Source organism: Ascaphus truei, chromosome 9 (assembly GCF_040206685.1).
Source record: "Ascaphus truei isolate aAscTru1 chromosome 9, aAscTru1.hap1, whole genome shotgun sequence".
Classification (NCBI taxonomy): domain Eukaryota; kingdom Metazoa; phylum Chordata; class Amphibia; order Anura; family Ascaphidae; genus Ascaphus; species Ascaphus truei.
The window spans coordinates 70,149,748-70,171,604 of NC_134491.1; the positions used below are offsets into that span (position 1 = coordinate 70,149,748).

Genomic DNA, 21,857 nt, shown 5'->3' on the forward strand with positions numbered 1-21,857 from the left:
AGTTCTGCATGTTACCACCAGATGGCAAAACGGAATATTTGCACAGGGCAGCCTGTGAGTTTTGTGTAGTCAATTTGCAGGTGTTTAAAAACTAGATAAAAAGAGTGGCCACTACAATCATCCATTGTAAAGTGACCTTGTTCGCTGAAGTCGTTATCAAATTTAGGCGTTTCATAATTAAAATCTCCACAGTATACACAACGCTTGTCTCATTATTCTACATTGTATCCCTACACTTGCAGAATGGACATGTCAAGTCATGTTAAGTCCTTATACCAAACTACAATGTAGTTACGCATTTCTCATATTTTCTGCAATTAATGCTGGAACAGATAAGAAGGCGACTTTAGCAGAGATTTACGACTATATGATTGAAAAATATGTATTCTTCAAATTTTCACCAAACCAATGTGGCCAGTGAGGGACTCAATATAATTGTCAATCTCGTGACCTGAGCTTTCTCTAGTGTTACCATAGCAGGTCAGTTCTGGCAATCAGAGCTTTACTGAGCCTGGTTTGTGTATATGTAACATACCTACCTGCAATTATTACATCATTCTCTACTGTGGCGGACACAAGTGCTAAGTACGTTAACAGCGATGATTACACTATCATGAAAGGTCTTTACTATACTATAGTATGTCTTTTCGCACAGCCTCCTCTGGGAGATACCTGTACAAGAGGATATTGGTCTGTGGTCCCTGCTTTTGCCAGTATGTTTGCTCATGGCAACTGCAAAAGAAGAAAGGTCAGGTTTCATCCATTTAAGATTTGGACAGTGCCTGTACGTTGTACCTCCGGACCCAAACCGGCTTCCCAATATTATTGCAATAGCGGGCCGACCGTGGCTGAAAACCTGAAGAGTAGCAATCCTTGCTACCTGGCCCCAACTGAGTACCAGCTTCAGCAGGCACCTGTCAACTATGATGCTGATTTCATTAAATGTTCTACATTTTGAGAATTTTTGTATGGCTAAATGTTAAGGAGCCTCAGAAAGAACTTCTTTCCCATGATCTGTATGTGAACTCATATTTTTAATCTTCAAATTACAATTACACACACATTTAAAGTACTGTACGGGAATAAAAGACAGGTTGAATTGCAATTAGATTTTTTAAGACAACAACTCGCGATCGCCCACTTGAGTTTATCGATGGTATTGCAGACAACGCTAAAATGCAATTTTCTGCACTCGATAAAAAACACTCGTAAACACGCGTCTTAACACAGGAAAATTTTAAGACATCACGCACCATGACCGGGTATGCTAAGGAATACAACCTGTGAAATGTTCGGATAACGGCCACTGCATCTGTACAGAACACACACAAACTCACCCAACTGGGGTAATTGGGGGAACAACCTAAAGTCCTAGGTACTGGGTCCTCTGTCCAGAAGTTTACCTGATACACGTTTCCAGACTTGCGCCACTGTCCTCGGTAGTATAGGCAGTCCCGCTTTGTATTCTGCTAGCCAGCAGTTTTAATGTTCACTCCACCACTTCCCTCCAAAACTCCTCCAGAACACTCCTGGACAACTTTGGATATTTTAAGGGTCCACTTCGGCTTTCTGAGTCCTCTGGAACACGTCTCTGGAACCAAAGCCGGGTTCCTCCTCATATATCCCTCGGTCTCCATTCACCAACATGGAGGACAGAGGGCCGACCAATCCCAGAGCAGATTGTCTTCGCGGTCCAATCAGCGAGCGAGGGCTCGCCTGTGTGGGACCAATCCTGAGTGAGGGAGGTTACTGGACTTCCAGGACAGCTCACAGGGGCGGGGTTAAGTCGAGCAAGACATTTGATTGGACCAATGGGATTGTGCCTACCGAGGACAGTCAGTCCCGGCAACAGGTCCCCATGTCCTCCCAATTCACCCCAAGGGATAGGTGACTCAGTGTCTGGGCCGCACAATGGCACCTCGCAGGGAGTCACTTTCCCTACACCTGAGTCCACAGCCCTGCCTCGCTCAACAATGTCCCAAGCCACTCACATTTTCTCACCCAGGAACCTCCTTTGTGTGGAGATTGGATACTGGTATACCCATTCTCCACACAAAGGCCCGCATATTTAAAACATTTAGCATACTGTTAACCCCTGGTTCCCAAAGTGCTGGAACCACGCTACAAAATATAATATCAGCCCAACGTGGGCACAGTAGACATATACAGGATGGGGTAGCCTGAACTGTACATACACAAATAAATACATTATATTATTGACAGGTAGTGTTAATGGCTGGCTTAACCTTTATTAAAAGGAGCCAAATCTACCCCTACCATATCACACACAAAGAATGATACTGTACATAAAGGAATATGTTACCTACTATCAAACATCAATAAAAGACATAATTATGTTTATTTCAGTATAAAGGAAACCATATTCCAGGCTATACCATGTACTAAACATAATATACTAAGGAGAATACATTTTAACGTCACTTTAAAAAAAAAATTATTAATGAAATAGGTACACCATTGCAACAAGAGAACAAATTATATATGAAAAAAATAGAATAAAATATATATTTTTATTTAAAAAAAAAACCTTTGTCTTTTCACACAAGTATGTAGGAATATTTGCTATCAGGGGCGTAGCATAGCCCGGGCAAAGCCCATGCCACCTGTACTGATTTCTTCCAGGCTTGAGTTGCATATATGATGGGTGTTTGCCCAGCACTCATTATGGAGGTTGTGTGAAATGGGTAACTCTCATCATATTGTACGGGGAAGTATGATGAACCTATGCAGCAGGCTTTGTTGACCAGGTAATCCTCCTTGTAGAAGATCCTTGCAAATTATATTTTTATTATATACTTTACTTTCGTATGTCTGCTTCAGTGGTAAAAATGTGTAAAAAGGAATTATGTCTGTGACCTTTAATTTGAGAGTCTCCTTTATGTCCACCCCACATGCAAAGGTGGTGAGTTGCAGCAGGACACACAATGAGACAGTGGTAGCAGATACCATTGTGATTGCATTAGCCACGTGATAAAATGGAGCATGGCTAATGTGTTATTGGACCTGCTGATATCCTACATCTCTAATCTGTAGTAATTAAAAAAGAGTATATGAGGGAGGAAAAAGGGAAAACATTTTTTTTATTATTGTGATTACATTTGCATATTGCAGAAATAGTTCTCTTGTTGCAATCATCCCCATCTAATTTATTAATAATAAAAATTAAAAAAAGTTATTTACAATTTTTTTCTCCACCCTTAGTTTATTATATATATTTATTACAGTATGTGCATGTTTTATCCTTGGATATGTTTTCCTGTATAGTTATGATTGTCTTTTATTGATATTAGATACAGATGTAGCAGACGTTATAACTTCCTTTAACGTGATATGTTGTGTTAACACTGGCGCATTATTTACCACTAGTGCTAGTAAAAACAATGTTTAAGGAGCTTTCACGTGTTATTTAACTCATTATTTTGTGTATTCGTTTGTGCTAACGGGGTAATAACATTTGGTACATCTCTAATAGGTAACATTCCTTTGTGTATTAATGTTATGGCTCAAAGAGACGCCGTGGGGTTGTTTAGCAGGTGGAGTGACCGGCTCGGGGACCTCTGCGGTCACATGTAGTGGGCTCTTCTGGGTTCACTGGGCACGCTGGTGCGGTGATATCATTGCGTGCGCCGCGCTGTGTATGTGCATAGATGTGCCTGGGTTGCTTGTGGAGGAGAGGAAAGTGGGGAATGCCGTTTTCCCCAGTCTGGTTCTATTCAAATAGGTTTGTGAGGACGGAACCGCCAGGCAGCATCTGATAAAGGGGTTGGGACCCCAAAACGTCATCGAGCACCTCATTACCTTGTCACTCCTTCATTGTAATGTTGTATTTTGTATATTGATTTTTTTTGAGCTATATTGATTTAATCAAATTAATTTTCTGTATATTTACAATATTGTTCTTTTGAATATGTTTTTAAGAGTGCAGTGTCTTTTTCCATGCTGTCTTGGAGCACCAGTGTACATCTGCGTTGCCCAGTGTACATCTGCGTTGCCCCAAAGGCGAACTGCCTTTGGCGCAGCCGAAGGGCATCCAAAGGGTGTGAGTCGTTTGCTGCCATTCACTGATGTTTGGTGATGTTAAAGCTGCTCTATTTCAATCTGAAACTCACAAGCCCTTTATCCCCTCTACCCAATTTTCCAACTCTGTCTATGAAATGTCTTTGAATTGACTGTATAACCCTGTTCTTTTAATGTAACCATGTATTTTTTATAACTCTGTGCCCAGGACATACTTGAAAACGAGAGGTAACTCACAATGTATTACTTCCTAGTAAAACATTTGTATAAATAAATCAAATACATTTATATAAGTGGCTTAGGGTTATTTTTATTATCGTTTATTTGTAAAGTGCCAACAAATTCAGCAGCGTGGTACAATGGGGGTACAAAGATTTGATAATTACATAAACAGAGTTACATAAGAATAAGGACACACATGCACAAACAGATACAGAGAGGTAATGAGGGCCCTGCTCGTGAGAGCTTATGATCAAGAGGGATGGAGAATACCTCCGTTTGGAGTATTGTCCAGTCTGACCGCTAATACCATTGAGGGTGGGGAAGTTAAGGGTTATTAAATAGTGTGGAGATTGGTCCAGCTGCGCAGCTTTTCCCAATGGCGTTGGAGGGTGGGGTGGTGAGGGAGGAGCTGGATGTTTGAGGTATGCCAGATAGGCTTCTTTGAAAAAGGGAGTTTTTAAATTTTTGAACGCTGTGGGAGAGTCTGATGGTGCATGTTAGGGCATTCCAGAAAGAGGGGGCAGCAAGGAAGAAGTATATCTTTTTTTCTATTTAAGTGTATGTTCTTCTGTTAACATTTACACTTCATCTCAATGAAACAAAAAAACCCCATTATTTTCCAGCTTAAAAGAAAATGAGGGTTGCGTAATTACAATATCGTTGGAGAGCCAAAGAAAAACTACGGAACTTGGTAAGAATCATAAATTAGGAAGTGACATTGTTTGGGATAAAAGGGATATGTTTTCAGGCACTGGGCAAAATACCACAGTATCAGCGTTAGACTAATTGACTCTTGATCATTTTGGGATAAAAAGATTTTTATTGCACTTTAAATTTAAAGCAGTACCAGCTTTTTTTTAGGTTTTATTCTTATCTGAAGTGGTGGTTCAACTGGAGCACAGCTACCACTATCTTACTAACAGGAGACCTCCAGTTCAGGAGATATTCAACTCTGATATCTTAGTAAGTTTAAAATCTCCAATGCTGAAGCAGTAAATATGGGGAGCATTAAAACATATTCATCTCAGTCATTTGTGGTCGTGGTTGGCACCTATTTCTCACTTTCTAGAAGCGCTTCTTTTGAAAACAGCAGCTCTGTCAGATAAATTACTGTATATTTCCTTTCTTTGTTGAAGCATGGTCTTTTTAAAAGACCGTGTAAATTATAATTGTGCGTTGGATTTTCTTTGTAGAAGAGATGACCAATCTTAAAGATAGCATAAAAACAGAACTCGAAGAGCTCAAAATTGAGTTGGTAAGTTATTATCTACATATAACATAACATTATGCAAGTTATTATCCATGCTGTATAATATTATGGATGTCCAGGTTTTTCATTTAGAGGTTTTAAGAAAACCATGTTATTGGCAAATGCTGTTTTGGAATACCTCTAAAAAGATTTTAAAATAGCAGCTTAGGTAAACTGGACCACTAAAAATTACTGTGCTAGGGACAAAGGGGCAGGGGATCAAGTTTGTCAAAGACTCTTTCAGCAAGATAAAAACTCAGGAGGCATTACTAGTTTATCAATCAATTTTCATCTCTTTTACCTTGCGCAGACCATTTTGATGAGTGTCATTAGGAGTAGTTAGGAAGACATTACTTGGTGTACACATTACAATGAGTTATTTCAAGTTTTGTTCATATCTTTGTTCCTTTTTTATACAGTAGCTTATACGGTAACATCCCAACATTTTTTTCGTGCAATGAAATAATTTTATGCATAGTTTCCACGGTTTTCAGAAAGTTATGACATTGGGCTAAATATTTCCTTTTTGAAAAACAAACTAATTTTAAAACATTACTTGAACATTCTCCAATTTGCATATGCAAATGCCTGTGTTTGGAGTCCATTTTGCAATTAAATAACATTAATGTTCAATCAATTTACTGTGTTGATTATTACCGTCTGCTAATATTAGAACAACAGAAAGAAGTTGCTATCACGTATCTTAATTGTACATGTATTCATTACATTTCTTAAGGCAAGCTCAATTAGAGTTCAGAAAGATTTGGAGCAGCAAGTGGTTAAAGCAATTTCTGAAAGTCAATTATTATCACAAAAATTAGAAGAAACAGACGGCAATTGTGAGGCACTTAAGGTCAGTTGAATCTTTTTCATTGTCTGGTTTGAAATACATTTCCCCCCCAATTTTACATATACTGTATGCATTTTACTGCTGCTACTTTTAATTACATGTGTGTAAACCACGCCCACTCATGCTAACTATGCCCAGGCCTAGTTAAATCTAAAAAAAAAAAAAAAAAGAGTTCAAAAGAAATAATATTTCTTTAGATTTACTAGCGCTGAGGGCCCTTCATTTCCAAACCCTTTCCAAGTCTGCACTTTACCTTTTCTGACTTATGCTGCTCCCATTACTCTCACCCTTAGATATTACCTCAATCTAAAAACACATTTCATTTATAAAATGTTAAAAATACATAACATATGTTTTATGTATTTTTTATGTTTAATTGAAATGTGTTTTTAAAGGGAGAGAATATCTAAGGGTGAGTGATGGAATGAGGGGGGTGGAAGCAGTGAAGGTGAGAAAAGGTGAAGTGCAGACATGGAAAGGGGTTGGGAATTAAGGGATTAACCCTTTTTTTACAGGAGGGATTTGCATCAAATGTCCCTACAATGTCCGGCGGCTTCTTTGGTAGTGAAAGGGTTACTAAAAGGTTTAAGAAGAAAGGGTTTCTCAACTCCAGTCCTCAAAACCCTCCAACACGTTGGTTTTTCAGGATATCCCTGCTTTAGAACAGGTGTCTCAATCCGTCCCTGCTTCAGCACCATTGGCTCAATCAGTGGATGAGCCACCTGTGCTGAAGCAGGGATATCCTTTAAAACCTGATCTGTTGGGGGTTCTTGAGGACTGGAGTTGTGAACCCCTGGGTTAAGAGGTGAGGGGGCGGAGTAGAGTGAGGAATTTGAGGGGAGGGGTGAGGAGGAAGAGTCCCAGGGGGGTGAATGAGGTGGTGGAAGAGTCTCTGGGCGTGGAAGATTCTCAGTGGTGGAAGAGTTTCAGGGGTGAGGGGGGAAGAAGAGGAAGAGAGTGGGGAGGTGGGAAAGAAGGGGATACGAATTCCGGGGATGATGGGGTTAAGAATCCCAAGGGGGGAGGGGTTTAATAGTCCCAGGGAGGAAGGTGGTTAACAGTCCGAGGTAGGGAGGAAGGGGGCAAACAATGCCAGGCAGGGAGGAAGGAATTAAGTTCCACAGGGAGGCTGACTGAAAGGGGTAAGAGCTAGAGAGATGGGGTTGTGACCTTTATTCCTGCTCTCACTGTCGCCTCTCTCTTCGCCTCTTGCTGCCTCACAGACACAGAGCTGCCAGATGCTCCTCTCCCCTCCCTCCCTGCAGTGAGAAACACCGGCCTGGAGAAGGAAGTGAGAGCAGCATGTCAGCCTGCAGCCCCGATCTCTCCCAGTGCAGAAAGTTCAAAGGAACTTCTCTCCCCCCCCATACTCAGGCACCATGGTAATATTGTGAACGGGTATTCCCCCACCCCCAATCACAGATAGAGTGCATGTGAGGGGGAACCTATATGTTACCAGGTATGTGGTGCTTTATACCTGTCAGGCTCACAGGAGGCCTGAGCCTCAGCTAGTGAGAGCCTGGGTGACTCCTCTGGAACGATCTTCCTTACAGTGCCTCCACCTATGTAGGATTCTAGGAGTGTAGAATGTACCCCACACAGGACCCACATATATTAACCACATACACCAAAGGTATATATAAAACACAGGTTTACTATATGCAGATAACATACACTATACACGTGCATCAACCATATGACCTCCACAATGTATAACCTCAGTGTCACCCTATCACACTACTTCCCCGGATGATAACCCTACACCGTGTCCACAATATTGTCATGAATCGGCGTTCTCCACGCTCCTCACACAGAGCACTCCCTCCCCGCAGGGAGCCCCTGGACACACAAAACAATCCTGCCATACCGGCCTCCACGGTTCCCCGCCCCTGCCGCCGTCGCGGGATCACTCCCCTCGGTGATTCCTCTGTACAGCGCCGTGCGCGTCCACGCCCTCCTGCACGCACACCTGCACCATCCACTGGCTCGGTTCACGCGCGTACACGAGTTACGGAGCACGCTCAGTCTGCACACTCTTCTTCCCGTCCCCAGGACCTCAGGCTCCGCCCCCGCACACTGCACGAGCATACTCAGGTTACCAACAAGACTCACCTGGCCTGTTATGCCTGCACCAATCTGCAGTGTCTCCCCGTAGCTCTTCCTGTCCCGCCTCCGTTCCTAATTGGACCTTCCTGCTTTATCTAGCTCCTCTCTGCTCTCAGTCTTTGCTCGACATAGTCTCTGTATGGAAGTACTTCTGGATTCTCTCAGTGTTTTCACAGGTTCTGACGCGGCTTGTACGACTACCCCCTCTGGCTCTCGATCTCGGCACTCCTTGGACAACGCTCACTCTGGTAACCCCTTGAACACGGCTTGGACTACGACCTATCTCCACTCTCCACTCCCTGACCTCGGCAAGGCATTCATCACTCTATCTCTACTACCGGTACCGGCAAGTATTGTCTATCTTACTACACCTGGCCTGGCAACGCTTCATACCACACTCCGGACACGCTCCCTTTGCTGCGGGTGCGTGTATTACCACTTCCCCCTTCAGCTCAGGGGACGGGTCTGGTCTGCGGGCAGCACCGGCGTAACATTATGTCGAGCCCACAAGACGCAGACCAGACCGAACTACAGCAGTTTCTCTCTAATCTGCTTCAGCAAAACCAGGCCATGGTGGATCAAATTGTGGCACTTACACGCCAGGTCGCAGTACTCTCAGACAGGGTACCGACCGCAACCCCGCCAGATGTAAGCCCCCACTCCGCAAGTGCAGTTAGCAGCTTAGATGTAAGGATTCCTCCCCCCAAGCCTTATGCAGGTGAACCGCAAGATTGTAGGGGTTTCCTAAACCAGTATGAGGTGCAGTTTGAAATGGCCCCCCATCTCTACAATACTGATCGCAAGAAGGTAGCCTACATTTATAATCTCCTCACTGGCAGCGCCCTGGCTTGGGCTTCCCCGGTTTGGGAGCGACGTTTTGACCTTACCCAAGATTACCCGGCATTTAAAGCCGAGTTTCAACGGGTATTCGATTCCCCCGCTCGTCGGGAGATGGCATCTGTTTCTCTCCTCCAGATCACTCAGGGACGGCGGATGGTGACACAGTATGCTGTGGAATTCCGGACTCTAGCAGCCGAGACTAACTGGGGACAAGAGGCTCTCGTCTCCGTATTCTGGCAAGGCCTGGCAGATCCCATTAAGGACGAACTCTCTCGCCAATCCAGGCCGGATCAACTGGAGGTCCTGATTGATTTGGCCGTCCGAGTGGATCAACGCATCCAGGTACGCCGCTCAGAGCGTCAGCGCACTCGCTTCCATAACTTTCAAGTTCCGTTCTCCAGTACTCTCAGCAGCACTCCTGCTCCCCCAAGTGCTACCACACCTCTTCGTCCTGCACTGGAGTTGCCAGAGCCAATGCAATTGGGGGTACAACGCATCCGCACACCGATACGGCAGTTCCGCCACGCCGGGGGATTGTGTTTCTACTGCGGATCCATGGAACATCTGGTTCGGGAGTGTCCACTCTGTCCGGGAAACGGGAACACCCAGTGAGTACAGAGGGGCTCTCTCTGGGTGTAATGTCTCCACGTCCCCTTCATAAAGATGAACTCCCTAAGAAACTTAAATTTCCAGTCTTCTTTTCAGGCGATAAGTTCAAGACTTCTACCGCCGCTTTCATTGACTCAGGAGCTGGAGGATACTTCGTGGATCTTGAATTCGCCAGGGTAAACCGCATACCACTAGTGAGAAAGAAGGTTCCCATCGCACTCGTCGGTATCGATGGATGTCCTCTTACCCCGGCCCACATCTCCTTAGAGACGGCTCCCTTGCTTCTGTCTTCACATCTGCACAAGGAGACCTTAGTTCTCGATGCCATTCATGCTCCTGGGATACCCATCACCCTTGGTCTTCCTTGGCTACAGCTTAACAATCCTCTCATTGACTGGACTTCCTCCGCTCCCATTTCCTGGAGGCCGAGGTCAGGCGAGACTCATCAACTCCTGGCCAATACCTCTGTTCCCGAAGTTATTCTACCTTCCGTTTACCATCAATTCCGGGACGTTTTCAATAAGGTACAGTCAGACCTCTTGCCGCCACACAGGACTTACGATTGTCCAATCGATCTAGTTCCTGGTTACTCCCTACCCAAGTCCAAGACCTACCCCTTGTCCTTACCAGAATCTCACGCTATGGATGAATATATCCAAGAGAATCTCAAAGGCTTTATTCGTCACTCCAATTCCCCAGCAGGGGCTGGGTTTTTCTTCGTCAAGAAAAAGGACAGGTCGTTGAGGCCTTGCATCGACTATAGGGGTTTGAACCACATAACTATTAAAAATCGTTACCCCCTTCCCCTTATTACAGAACTGTTCGATAAATTACAGGGGGCCAAGATTTTTTCCAAGTTGGATCTGGGTGGTGCCTATAACCTGGTGCGCATCAGGAAGGGGGATGAATGGAAGACGGCCTTCAACACGTGTAGTGGACACTACGAATATCTGGTAATGCCTTTCGGCTTATGTAATGCTCCTGCTGTCTTCCAGGATTTCATCAACGACGTCTTTCGTAAGGTACTCAATATTTTTGTTATTGTATACTTGGATGATATCCTGATTTTTTCCAAAGATCTCCAGGACCACATACGCCACACCTCCTACGTCCTTTCCCGTCTCCGGGAACACCATTTGTACGCCAAACTGGAGAAGTGCACCTTTCATACGACCTCTACTCCGTTCCTGGGGTACATCATTTCCGATGAGGGGTTTATGATGGACTCCGGTAAACTTCAAGCAGTGGGAACAATAAAAACCAGGCGCTTACCTTGAGTCTCAGAACAATGCTTACAGTATAGCCAATAAAATTTGGTCTCATTTAGGTGCTTAGAGAGAAAACCCTTAAGTCCCGTCTGCGTCAACCCCAGAGTAGGGATAATCCAGAGCCCTTATACAAACATGGAAACAGAAAAATGGGGGAGCATGGGATTAGGACAATATACAATACAGATGCAAACGATATAATGCTGATAGCGTACTGATGTGGTGGTATGGGGAGCCAAGCTTATAATATACTTACACGGCCTTGTGTAAGCAAAAATCAAATAGATTGGTATCTTTTCAGGATAAGTCCTGACTTCTCCAAACTCAGGTGTGGAAAATCAATGGGGTATAGGTAGTATGTTAATACATATGTACTCACACGGCCCAGTGTGAGTAATAGTGGAGGTTCTGGTATCTTTGTGGTTTACTCAACCCGTCCAAGCTTTTAGACTGGACGCAGGGGATGGCTCTCCAGCAATACTCCAACAGGAAATCTCTCTCTAGTTGCTTGAAGTCAGTGAGTGTCTCTCCCCGGTCCCGCAGTGAATTGGGGGGGACAAGTGATGCACGATCTCAGTAAGGTTCTTTTAAAAATTGGCATTTATTAATACAAATAAACAAAAAACTCACATATACAATAAACTCCTGGCCTTCCCACGTAGCTCAGTCACAAGCCCCAACAGCAGGTGGTTCCGCCTCGCGTCCAGGGTGCAGAGTGATGACACTTCTCTGCTCTGCTATGGTCGCGGCTGTAGGAACTGGCTACGGAAGCCTCCGTAGGACATAAACTGCCACCAATTCGAGCAACGCGTTTCGCCGGGTAATCATTGAGCCTGAGGAAGCCGATTACTCGGCGAAACGCGTGGTGGGGCGGAACCACCTGCTGTTGGGACTTGTGACTGAGCTACATGGGAAGGCCAGGAGTTTATTGTATATGTGAGTTCTTTGTTTATTTGTATTAATAAATGCCAATTTTTAAAAGAACCTTACTGAGATCGTGCATCACTTGTCCCCCCCCATTCACTGCGGGACCGGGGAGAGACACTCACTGACTTCAAGCAACTAGAGAGAGATTTCCTGTTGGAGTATTGCTGGAGAGCCATCCCCTGCGTCCAGTCTAAAAGCTTGGACGGGTTGAGTAAACCACAAAGATACCAGAACCTCCACTATTACTCTCACTGGGCCGTGTGAGTACATATGTATTAACATACTACCTATACCCCATTGATTTTCCACACCTGAGTTTGGAGAAGTCAGGACTTATCCTGAAAAGATACCAATCTATTTGATTTTTACTTACACAAGGCCGTGTAAGTATATTATAAGCTTGGCTCCCCATACCACCACATCAGTACGCTATCAGCCTTATATAGTTTGCATGTGTATTGTATATTGTCCTAATCCCATGCTCCCCCATTTTTCCGTTTCCAAACTTCAAGCAGTCACTGAATGGCCAAGACCCAACTCTCAAGGCCATACAACGTTTTTTAGGGTTCGCTAATTATTATCGTAAGTTTATACGGAGTTTTTCCACCATTGTGGCACCCCTTACTGCGCTCACCAAAAAAGGAGCTGATCCTTCTGCTTGGTCATCCGAGGCCATCTCCGCCTTCGAGACACTCAAGGAAGCATTTATATCCGCACCTATTCTCCGTCATCCCGACATTGAACTTCCCTTCGTCCTGGAGGCCGACGCTTCTGATTGCGGAGCTGGTGCCGTTCTTTCCCAGAGACCCACGCCCCAAGATAAGTTACATCCCTGTGCATATTTTTCCAAGAAATTCTCGTCTGCCGAGAGGAACTATGACGTGGATAACAGGGAACTTCTGGCCGTGAAGATGGCTCTTCAAGAGTGGAGACACCTGCTGGAGGGGTCGAAAGAGCCGTTTACTATCCTCACGGACAACAAGAACCTTCTTTACATAGAGAACGCTCGACGCCTTGGTCCACGACAGGCTCGTTGGGCCCTTTTTTTTTCCCGATTCGATTTTCACCTTTCCTATATCCCCGGGACCAAGAACGTTAAAGCAGACGCACTCTCCCGAATACATTCTTCTGAAGAGAGGCCAGAGGAATCTTTGGAGACTATCCTTCCGCATGAGAGGATTCTCGCCACGTCTTCTTTTAAGAATCTTGACAAGATTTTGCACTCCCAGAGACGCATTCCCAAGGACTTGGTCGTTCCCGACAACAAACTCTTTGTACCTTCCAAATTTGTTCCAGAGGTCCTGTCTTGGGGTCACTCCTCTAAATCTGCAGGTCATCCAGGTTTTAAGAAGACTACTGATCTCATTCGTCGGAATTTCTGGTGGCCAAGGATGTCTCAAGATATTCTGGAGTTTACCCACGCCTGTCCCACGTGCGCTCAAAGCAAGACTCTCCGTCAAAAGCCTCCGGGTTTTTTGCTACCCCTTCCAGTTCCCGACCGCCCCTGGTCCCACATTTCGATGGACTTCATCATGGAGTTGCCCAGGTCCAGAGGAATGAACACTATCTTGGTGGTCGTGGACAGGTTCTCAAAGATGTCCCATTTCATTCCACTTAAAGGATTACCCACCACCCCCGCCCTTGCTGATATCTTTACGGAGAAGATTTTCCGGATTCATGGGATCCCCTCGTCCATTGTTTCTGACAGAGGTTCTCAGTTCGTATCCAAATTTTGGAGAGCTTTCACGAAGAGATTGGGCATCTCTTCTTCTTTCTCTTCCGCCTATCATCCTCAGTCCAATGGACAAACGGAGAGAATCAATCAATCCCTGGAGAAGTATCTGAGATGTTTCATATCCGATTTCCAGGATGATTGGCTCAACTCCTCTCTTGGGCAGAGTATGCCGTCAATTCTGCCAAAATGAGTCCACCAGGGAGTCACCCTTCTTTATAAATTATGGGTTCCACCCACCCTGTCTTCCCATCCCCAACATTCCTTCTGGAGTACCAGCCGTAGATGAACGCATTTCTTCCCTCCAAACCGCATGGTCCAGGATTCAGTCTACCCTTCTCAACTCCTCCCGCAGGTCGAAACTACAGGCCGATCGTCGTCGTCGTTCGGCGCCCAGTTACAAACCAGGGGATTTGGTATGGCTCTCCTCTAAGAATATCCACCTCAAGGTACCATCTCCTAAACTGGCACCCAAGTTCCTGGGTCCTTTCCCTATTTGTGAACAAATCAATCCCGTGGCATTCCGGCTCCAACTACCACCCAGTATGAAGATTCCCAATGTTTTTCATGTGTCCCTCTTAAAACCATTTATCTCCAGTCACTTCTTTCCGGATCAGACTCGTAAACCGGATCCCATTACTGTACAAAATAACGAGGAATACGAGGTTCACTCTCTTTTGGATTCTCACCTATCCAGGGGTCAGCTCCAGTTCTTGGTGCAGTGGAAGGGCTTTGGCCCTGAAGAGAGATCCTGGGTTCCTTCAAAGGACATTCATGCCCCGGCTCTTCTTAAGTCATTCAGGAAAAAGTTTCCAGAGAAATCGTTCTTGGACCGTCCTGAGGCCGTTCCTGAAGAGGGGGGTACTGTCAGGAATCGGCGTTCTCCACGCTCCTCACACAGAGCACTCCCTCCCCGCAGGGAGCCCCTGGACACACAAAACAATCCTGCCTTACCGGCCTCCACGGCTCCCCGCCCCTGCCGCCGTCGCGGGATCACTCCCCTCTGCGATTTCTATGCTCAGCGCCGCGCGCGTCCACGCCCTCCTGCCCGCACACCTGCACCATCCACTGGCTCGGTTCACGCGCGTACACGAGTTACGGAGCACGCTCAGTCTGCACACTCTTCTTCCCGTCCCCAGGACCTCAGGCTCCGCCCCCGCACACTGCACGAGCATACTCAGGTTACCAACAAGACTCACCTGGCCTGTTATGCCTGCACCAATCTGCAGTGTCTCCCCGTAGCTCTTCCTGTCCCGCCTCCGTTCCTAATTGGACCTTCCTGCTTTATCTAGCTCCTCTCTGCTCTCAGTCTTTGCTCGACATAGTCTCTGTATGGAAGTACTTCTGGATTCTCTCAGTGTTTTCACAGGTTCTGACGCGGCTTGTACGACTACCCCCTCTGGCTCTCGATCTCGGCACTCCTTGGACAACGCTCACTCTGGTAACCCCTTGAACACGGCTTGGACTACGACCTATCTCCACTCTCCACTCCCTGACCTCGGCAAGGCATTCATCACTCTATCTCTACTACCGGTACCGGCAAGTATTGTCTATCTTACTACACCTGGCCTGGCAACGCTTCATACCACACTCCGGATACGCTCCCTTTGCTGCGGGTGCGTGTATTACCACTTCCCCCTTCAGCTCAGGGGACAGGTCTGGTCTGCGGGCAGCACCGGCGTAACAAGTATACCCTTTGTCCCGTGGTCAGAGCTGCCACTATGTGTGAGTACTCTGTTTGTGCACTTATATAACGATACCTCCCCAGTGCAACGGCACCTGGGCTTTAAAAGATCTTCAAAAAGAATCCGCCGATCCCCTGTGCGACGTCCTAGTTTCACCAGCGCGATGATCCGTTATGGGCGATTCCACCCTGGTGATAGTCCTGCTCTCTCGGTACCATAGGCTTGATCCCAAGCCTCTTCGTGGAAAGCGCAGCGTCCGCTGTGTCCCTCACTGACAATATATATGTTACTAAGGGGAGGGTCCCTAACCTAGGGCCTGTCCCTGAAGCACAACAAGCCGTAAGGGTGACTCAGGACCTCACTGGGGCCTAAGGGCTGCTGGCCTAATGCAGCGGGTCACGGACCCATGCACTCACCTCCTACCCCTAGCTCTTCCTGGTCCTGACCAACGTAGGCTTCGCGCGCGAAATGTATCAATCCCTGAGAGCAGGGAGATACTCCAGCCCTATAGGCTCCCTGGCGTCATGTGTTGCGCTCCAGAGGCTCATGGGACATGTAGTTCCTGCTATTTGCCTCTCCTGATTGGTGGGGAATTCACGCGCTATAACTGCGCATGCGCAAGAACAAACATGGCGGCGCCCTGTGCTGTCGGGCCGCCGCGGAGCGTTCGAGCACCGGAGCGCTCCCTGCTCGGCCCCCACCCTCCAGAAACTCCGGCGGGTCTGCTGCTTGGCTCCGGCAGCATTCACCAGCGCGCCTGGTAGCGGAGGTAACGAGGGGGGAGGTGATACCGGTAAATCGCGTAACCCTAACACCATACAAATATAAGCAAGCTACACACACACACACAAATAAACACACTCACCAAAAACACAAAAACATACGTGTACGCACAATATTACACAAAGAAGCGCAAACTGAATGTTTCACCAATTTGATAAAATAATTAGTGCTTCTCAGTGCTGCCTTAACAAACGGTCTCTGAACTGTACACAGAAGTGATTTTGAAAATAAAAGTGCAATTGAGTGAATGTGGTTAAGTGAAGTAATTAACAATTATAAGCAATAAGTGCAGTGCTGTATAGTGAATGAATTCACACAACAGATTCACAGACCATCCACGCAGCATGAAATAACATAAAACAACAAGTGATAGACAGCACTCAAACCTTAAACAACAACTTATTAAATGCAGGGTGCACAAGGAACAAGGAGGACCCCAATTCCCCCTAAGTACTAATCATATATAGAATAATGTTCCAGCACTCTCTGTCTCTACTAGAAATATAACCAGAAAATAAGTCAAAATGAAAATAGTTTAATCGAATATATATATATATATATATATATATATATATATATATATATATATATACGCACACGCACACGCACACGCACACGAAAACAGTATCTTGGAGCGATGACTCACACTGGGTAGTAAAACTAGGATACAGACATACCCCGGTTTAAGGACACTCACTTTAAGTACACTCTCGAGTAAGGACATATCGCCCAATAGGCAAACGGCAGCTCACGCATGCGCCTGTCAGCACGTCCTGAACAGCAATACCAGCTCCCTACCTGTACCGAAGCTGTGTGCAAGCGGGGAGACTATAGAGCCTGTTACACATGCGTTATTTACATTAGTTATGCACGTATATGACGATTGCAGTACAGTACATGCATCGATAAGTGGGGAAAAGGTAGTGCTTCACTTTAAGTACATTTTCACTTTACATACATGCTCCGGTCCCATTGCGTACGTTAATGCGGGGTATGCCTGTATATATGATCTAGGGAAAGAACACAAGGAAAGTTAGTGAGAGAGACAAAAAGACAAAGTGTGGGGGTAACAAACACAGTGGGGGAGGGTAAATCAGAGGGGTCAACGTTTTGGAGGTAGATACCCGTTCTTCAGGCCCGTTCCCTCTGGTCCAAGTGGACTGGGAAAGGGATCAATTCTCTTGAAAAGTGCATCTTCAATTACTTCTCGGCTGTCATAGCACTCCTCTAGTCTTTCCCATACTAGGTCAAGACCCTCTTGAGGGTTGTTCACTGATCTGAGACTCTTCAGGTACTCTGAAGATTTTCCCCAACCCTTTGGCTAGCAGGTCAAGTTCTTCACTTGCAGTGATGCCCAGACTCCTGGTTCTATTCTTGAATGTAGACTTTCATACTCTAGTTCTCAGGACTGTCGTCGAAGTTGATAAGTCCTGTTTTGACCAGTTCACGCCGGATCATGTAGTTGCCCATGTGTGATAAGCCTGATGCTCCCGTCTAGTGTTGCGAAAGATACTGACGGTTGTATTTGTGTATGTTGCTCTGTCCGTCATCTAAGTTTGCAGAATTGGACTGTAAGGTTGAGTTGGGTGGATCGGGCGTCTTTTGTGTGTGTGCAGTGTGCGCTTTGTGCAATGTATGTACGTATGTCTTTATACAGTGCCATTAATGTACATAGCGCTTCACAGCAGTAATACACGTGACAATCATATAAATAACATATAATATAACAAACACATAAAGAGGAGAAGTGCTTCAGACACAAAAGTAACATTTAGGAAAAGGAGTCCCTTCTCCGAAGAGCTTAAAATATAATTGGTTGGTAGGAAGAACGTACAGAGACAGTAGGAGGGCGTTCTGTAAGTGCGTCTGCAAGGGGCCAAGGTTTATGTATAAGGTGTTAATTATCAGCCATGGAGCTACTCATATGGTTCCTTAAGCAGGTGTGTTTTGAGGTGGGTCTTAAATGTGGATAGAGAGGGTGCTAGTCAGATATTGAGGGGAAAGGCATTACAGAGGTATAGAGCAGTCAGTGAGAAGGGTTTAAGGCGGCAGATTGCTTTAGATACAAAAGGGGTAAAGAGAAGACATCCTTGTGCAGAACGCAAGAGTCGGGATGGAGTATAGCAATGGTGGTTGCTGGGAGGAACTTTGCCGTTGTCTCTTCCTTGCTGTGGATGTATGATGACTGCGTGTCAGTGTAAGGAGCTGTGTCTCTCTCTGTGTGAGTGTACCTGGATTGCAAGCCTAGAAAAAAGTGGGGGCTGTGTAGCGCTATTCAAAATATAATTGATAAATATCAATAGTAAACACTCTAATAGCTATATAAAGTGATAAAAGTAATTAGGGCTGACAACTAAATATCACTAACTACCCATACATAGTGAGTGATATAACAGACAGAAAAAATAGAAGATAGGGACGCCCTTACTCTAAATATATTAATTGAAATAAAAATAGATACAAAAAAAGTTAACATATAATACTGCAGTGACTGTGCACAAATACAACCGTGTGAAAGTGACTGGATGTTGAAATAGTCCCAAAGATTTCCAAGGATGCAGAAAAATGGAACCAGCCATTGCTCAGCACATGAAAAGGAATAAATAAAACAACATAGTGTAATATTGTTAGGGAACAATACACCTAGGAGATAATTATATGGAAATAATCAACCATACCAAAAAAAAAAAGAGGATAAAGTGATTGAGCAAGCACAAAAATGGAAAAAACAATTTAATAAAATGACAAATCTAAGAACAAAAACATTAAAAACTAAACATCCACTAATCCTGCGTCCGGCAACTGCTTACAAACTGCAAGTAGGTCAAGCGCATTTAAATATCTCTGAATGGCTGGTCCTCCGCTACAGGTGTACTGCCGGAATGTCTTCTCCTATGGACCTCCGTCTGCTGGGGAGTTATTTGAAAGCCTTCAGACCTCCTGCTCGCAATCTCCAGTACACTGGTCTGCGCCTCCTCGCGTGAATCCGCAGTCGGAGGGGGCGCCAAAGATTCTCGATTGTAGAGGGTATAGGGATTAGCGCGCAGAACGCCGAGACGCAGGGTGTGTGATGTCACCCTACGCGTTTCGCGGATTGATCCGCTTCTTCCGGGGTAAGATGTGCGGAGGGACTATTCCCGCACATCTTACCCCTGAAGAAGCGTATGAATCCGCGAAACGCGTAGGGTGATGTCACACACCCTGCGTCTCGGCGTTCTGCGCGCTAATTCCTATACCCTCTACGATCGAGAATCTTTGGCGTCCCCTCCGACGGCGTATTCACGTGAGAGAAGAGGCAGACCAGTGTACTGGAGATTGCGAGCAGGAGAGGTCTGAAGGCTTTCAAATAACTCCCCAGCAGACGGAGGGTCCATTCCGCACACCCAGCGGGTCTGGGTCAGAGAAGGAGAGGACATTCCGGCAGTACACCTGTAGCGGAGGAGCAGCCAATCAGAGATATTTCAATGCGCTTGACTTACTTGCAGTTTGTAAGTAGGATTCTTAGGCCTGTGACATAGTATCGTAGGCCGTGCTGAGCAGATGCACTTACCCCCTGCATCTGTCATCAGCGTGGCTTTAGCAGCCACTTCCGCATGCGTGCGGGGGCTGAGAAATTCTCAGCAGACAGGCAAATTAAAAATTTGCCGCTCAGGGAAGCGGAGGAGCGGTCACGTGACTGCTCACATACAATGGGAGTGAGGGACTAGCCCCGCCTTTGCCCCGCCCCTAAAGAGCGCTCACTGCCTCGCCTGCCAGGACACAAAAAAGCTCCAGTATGATCAGGCGAGGCAGAGCAGGAGCGCGGATCAGCGCGGCCCGAGGCCTTATAGTTGCTGGACGCAGGATTAGTGGATGTTTAGTTTATGTTTTTGTTCTTAGATTTTTGTCATTTTATTAAATAGTTTTTTCCATTTTTGTGCTTGCTCAATCACTTTATCCTCTACTTTTTTTCTTTTCTTTTTTGTATGGTCGATTTTTTCCATATAATTATCTCCTAGGTGTATTGTTCCCTAACAATATTACACTATGTTGTTTTATTTATTCCTAATCTTGTGCTGAGCAACAGCTGGTTCCAGTTTTCTGCATCCTTGGAACTCTTTGGGACTATTTCAGCATCCAGTCACTTTCACACGGTTGTATTTGTGCACATTCACTGCAGGATTATATGTTAACTTTTTTGTACCTATTTTTATTTCAATTAATATATTTAGAGTAAGGGCGCCCCTATCTTCTGTTTTTTCTGGATTGCAAGCCTGTTGTAGTGCATCCAAATACGTGCAAGTGCGTGGATCACTGTTGTAGCTGTAGTCATCCCAGGTAACATATGCCTTTAGAGAAAGATCATATACAGTACTTCCCGTGCATTCTCCATAGCTTTGGCATCTGTGATATCCTCTTAATAAGGTAGGGATGGTGAAATGGTGTTCATACTGGTGTAGCTCATTACATAGTCTCTAGTGCGCTGGGTTGGACCTTTCAAAGCTATCCGATTGTTCAGTTGCTCTCTGCCATTTGTGGCTGCTTCTATGACTTTGGCTTGGGTCGCGGCGGCTTCCTTTTCTTCACGTAAGGCCTCTTAAGTTCACTTCCAACTCTGTTTTCCTACGTGCACTAGCGGCAGCGTTGGCCTTCTGCTCCTCTTCAATGCTAGCTCTCTTTAATTCATGACTACCTCTTTCCGGCCATATGCGGACCTTGCGCATGCAGCCTCTGCGGTAGTACGCCTGGGTAGCGCCTGCGCTTGTAGATACATTAGAACGCGTTGAGTTTGCTGACCTTGTTGAAAGCCTAGATGCGCTGGAGAGCTGTGATGCAGTCTCCAGCAAGAGGTCCTTTCTCCGACTTTCAGTGCAGGTGTGGATCTGAGGGGCTTCTCCCTCACTATGGGCTGTATAGAGTTGCAGGGGCTCTGCTTACTTTGTGTAGCTGTCTGCAGCTGCTGTGCAGTAACTAACCTCTCAGAAAGCTGTTATACTGCAGCTTGCCTCCCAGCAGTGTAGCTCTTTATAGCTGGAGCTTGTTTGATCTGATTCTCCTAGCAGTAAAGCTGCTTTTCACTGTTCTGGACCATGCTCACTGTAGCTAATGAGTAGGAACAGGCAATTAAACTTGTCCCCTTTAAATGCACACAAAGTCCTTCTTATTTTCTGTACCTTTATTAGAGGGGGTAAACAGCATAAAAACTTGTAGGTAGCATACAGTATATAAGAAGGTGAAAAAGCAATGCTTTGTTCTGGGGAAACAGTGAGAGATATGGCTACTCACTATGGTTGCTGGCTTGAAAAGGAAGGGGATGAAACTTGACATGCAGGGAGAAACAAGGAGCCAGGGATCCTGGAAGAAACCAAATGAGAGACCAGTGCAGGAGTTGCTAGGCAAGAGGCTGAGAAGCCAGGGAAGGGAATTACATTTGTAACAGCATGTCACGTACAACCCCCTGCTAGCACGCGACCTGCATACGAGACAAGGGTTAATACCGATGCTCGCAAATGCACCCACTCTTCATCTCCACGAAGGTCCGTCAAATTGACAATATCCCCTCTTATAG

General features: G+C 45.6%; 1 protein-coding gene across 1 annotated transcript in view; it reads left to right on the plus strand.

Moving 5' to 3' along the window:
• The window catches only part of SYCP1 (synaptonemal complex protein 1), a 122,687-nt gene that overhangs the window by 31,720 nt on the left and 69,110 nt on the right, over positions 1 to 21,857 (plus strand). The window contains exons 14-16 of the mRNA XM_075615367.1: positions 4,884 to 4,951; positions 5,454 to 5,515; positions 6,246 to 6,362. Of these exons, the coding sequence (XP_075471482.1) occupies positions 4,884 to 4,951; positions 5,454 to 5,515; positions 6,246 to 6,362 (247 nt within the window). The remainder of the gene's footprint in view (positions 1 to 4,883; positions 4,952 to 5,453; positions 5,516 to 6,245; positions 6,363 to 21,857) is intronic.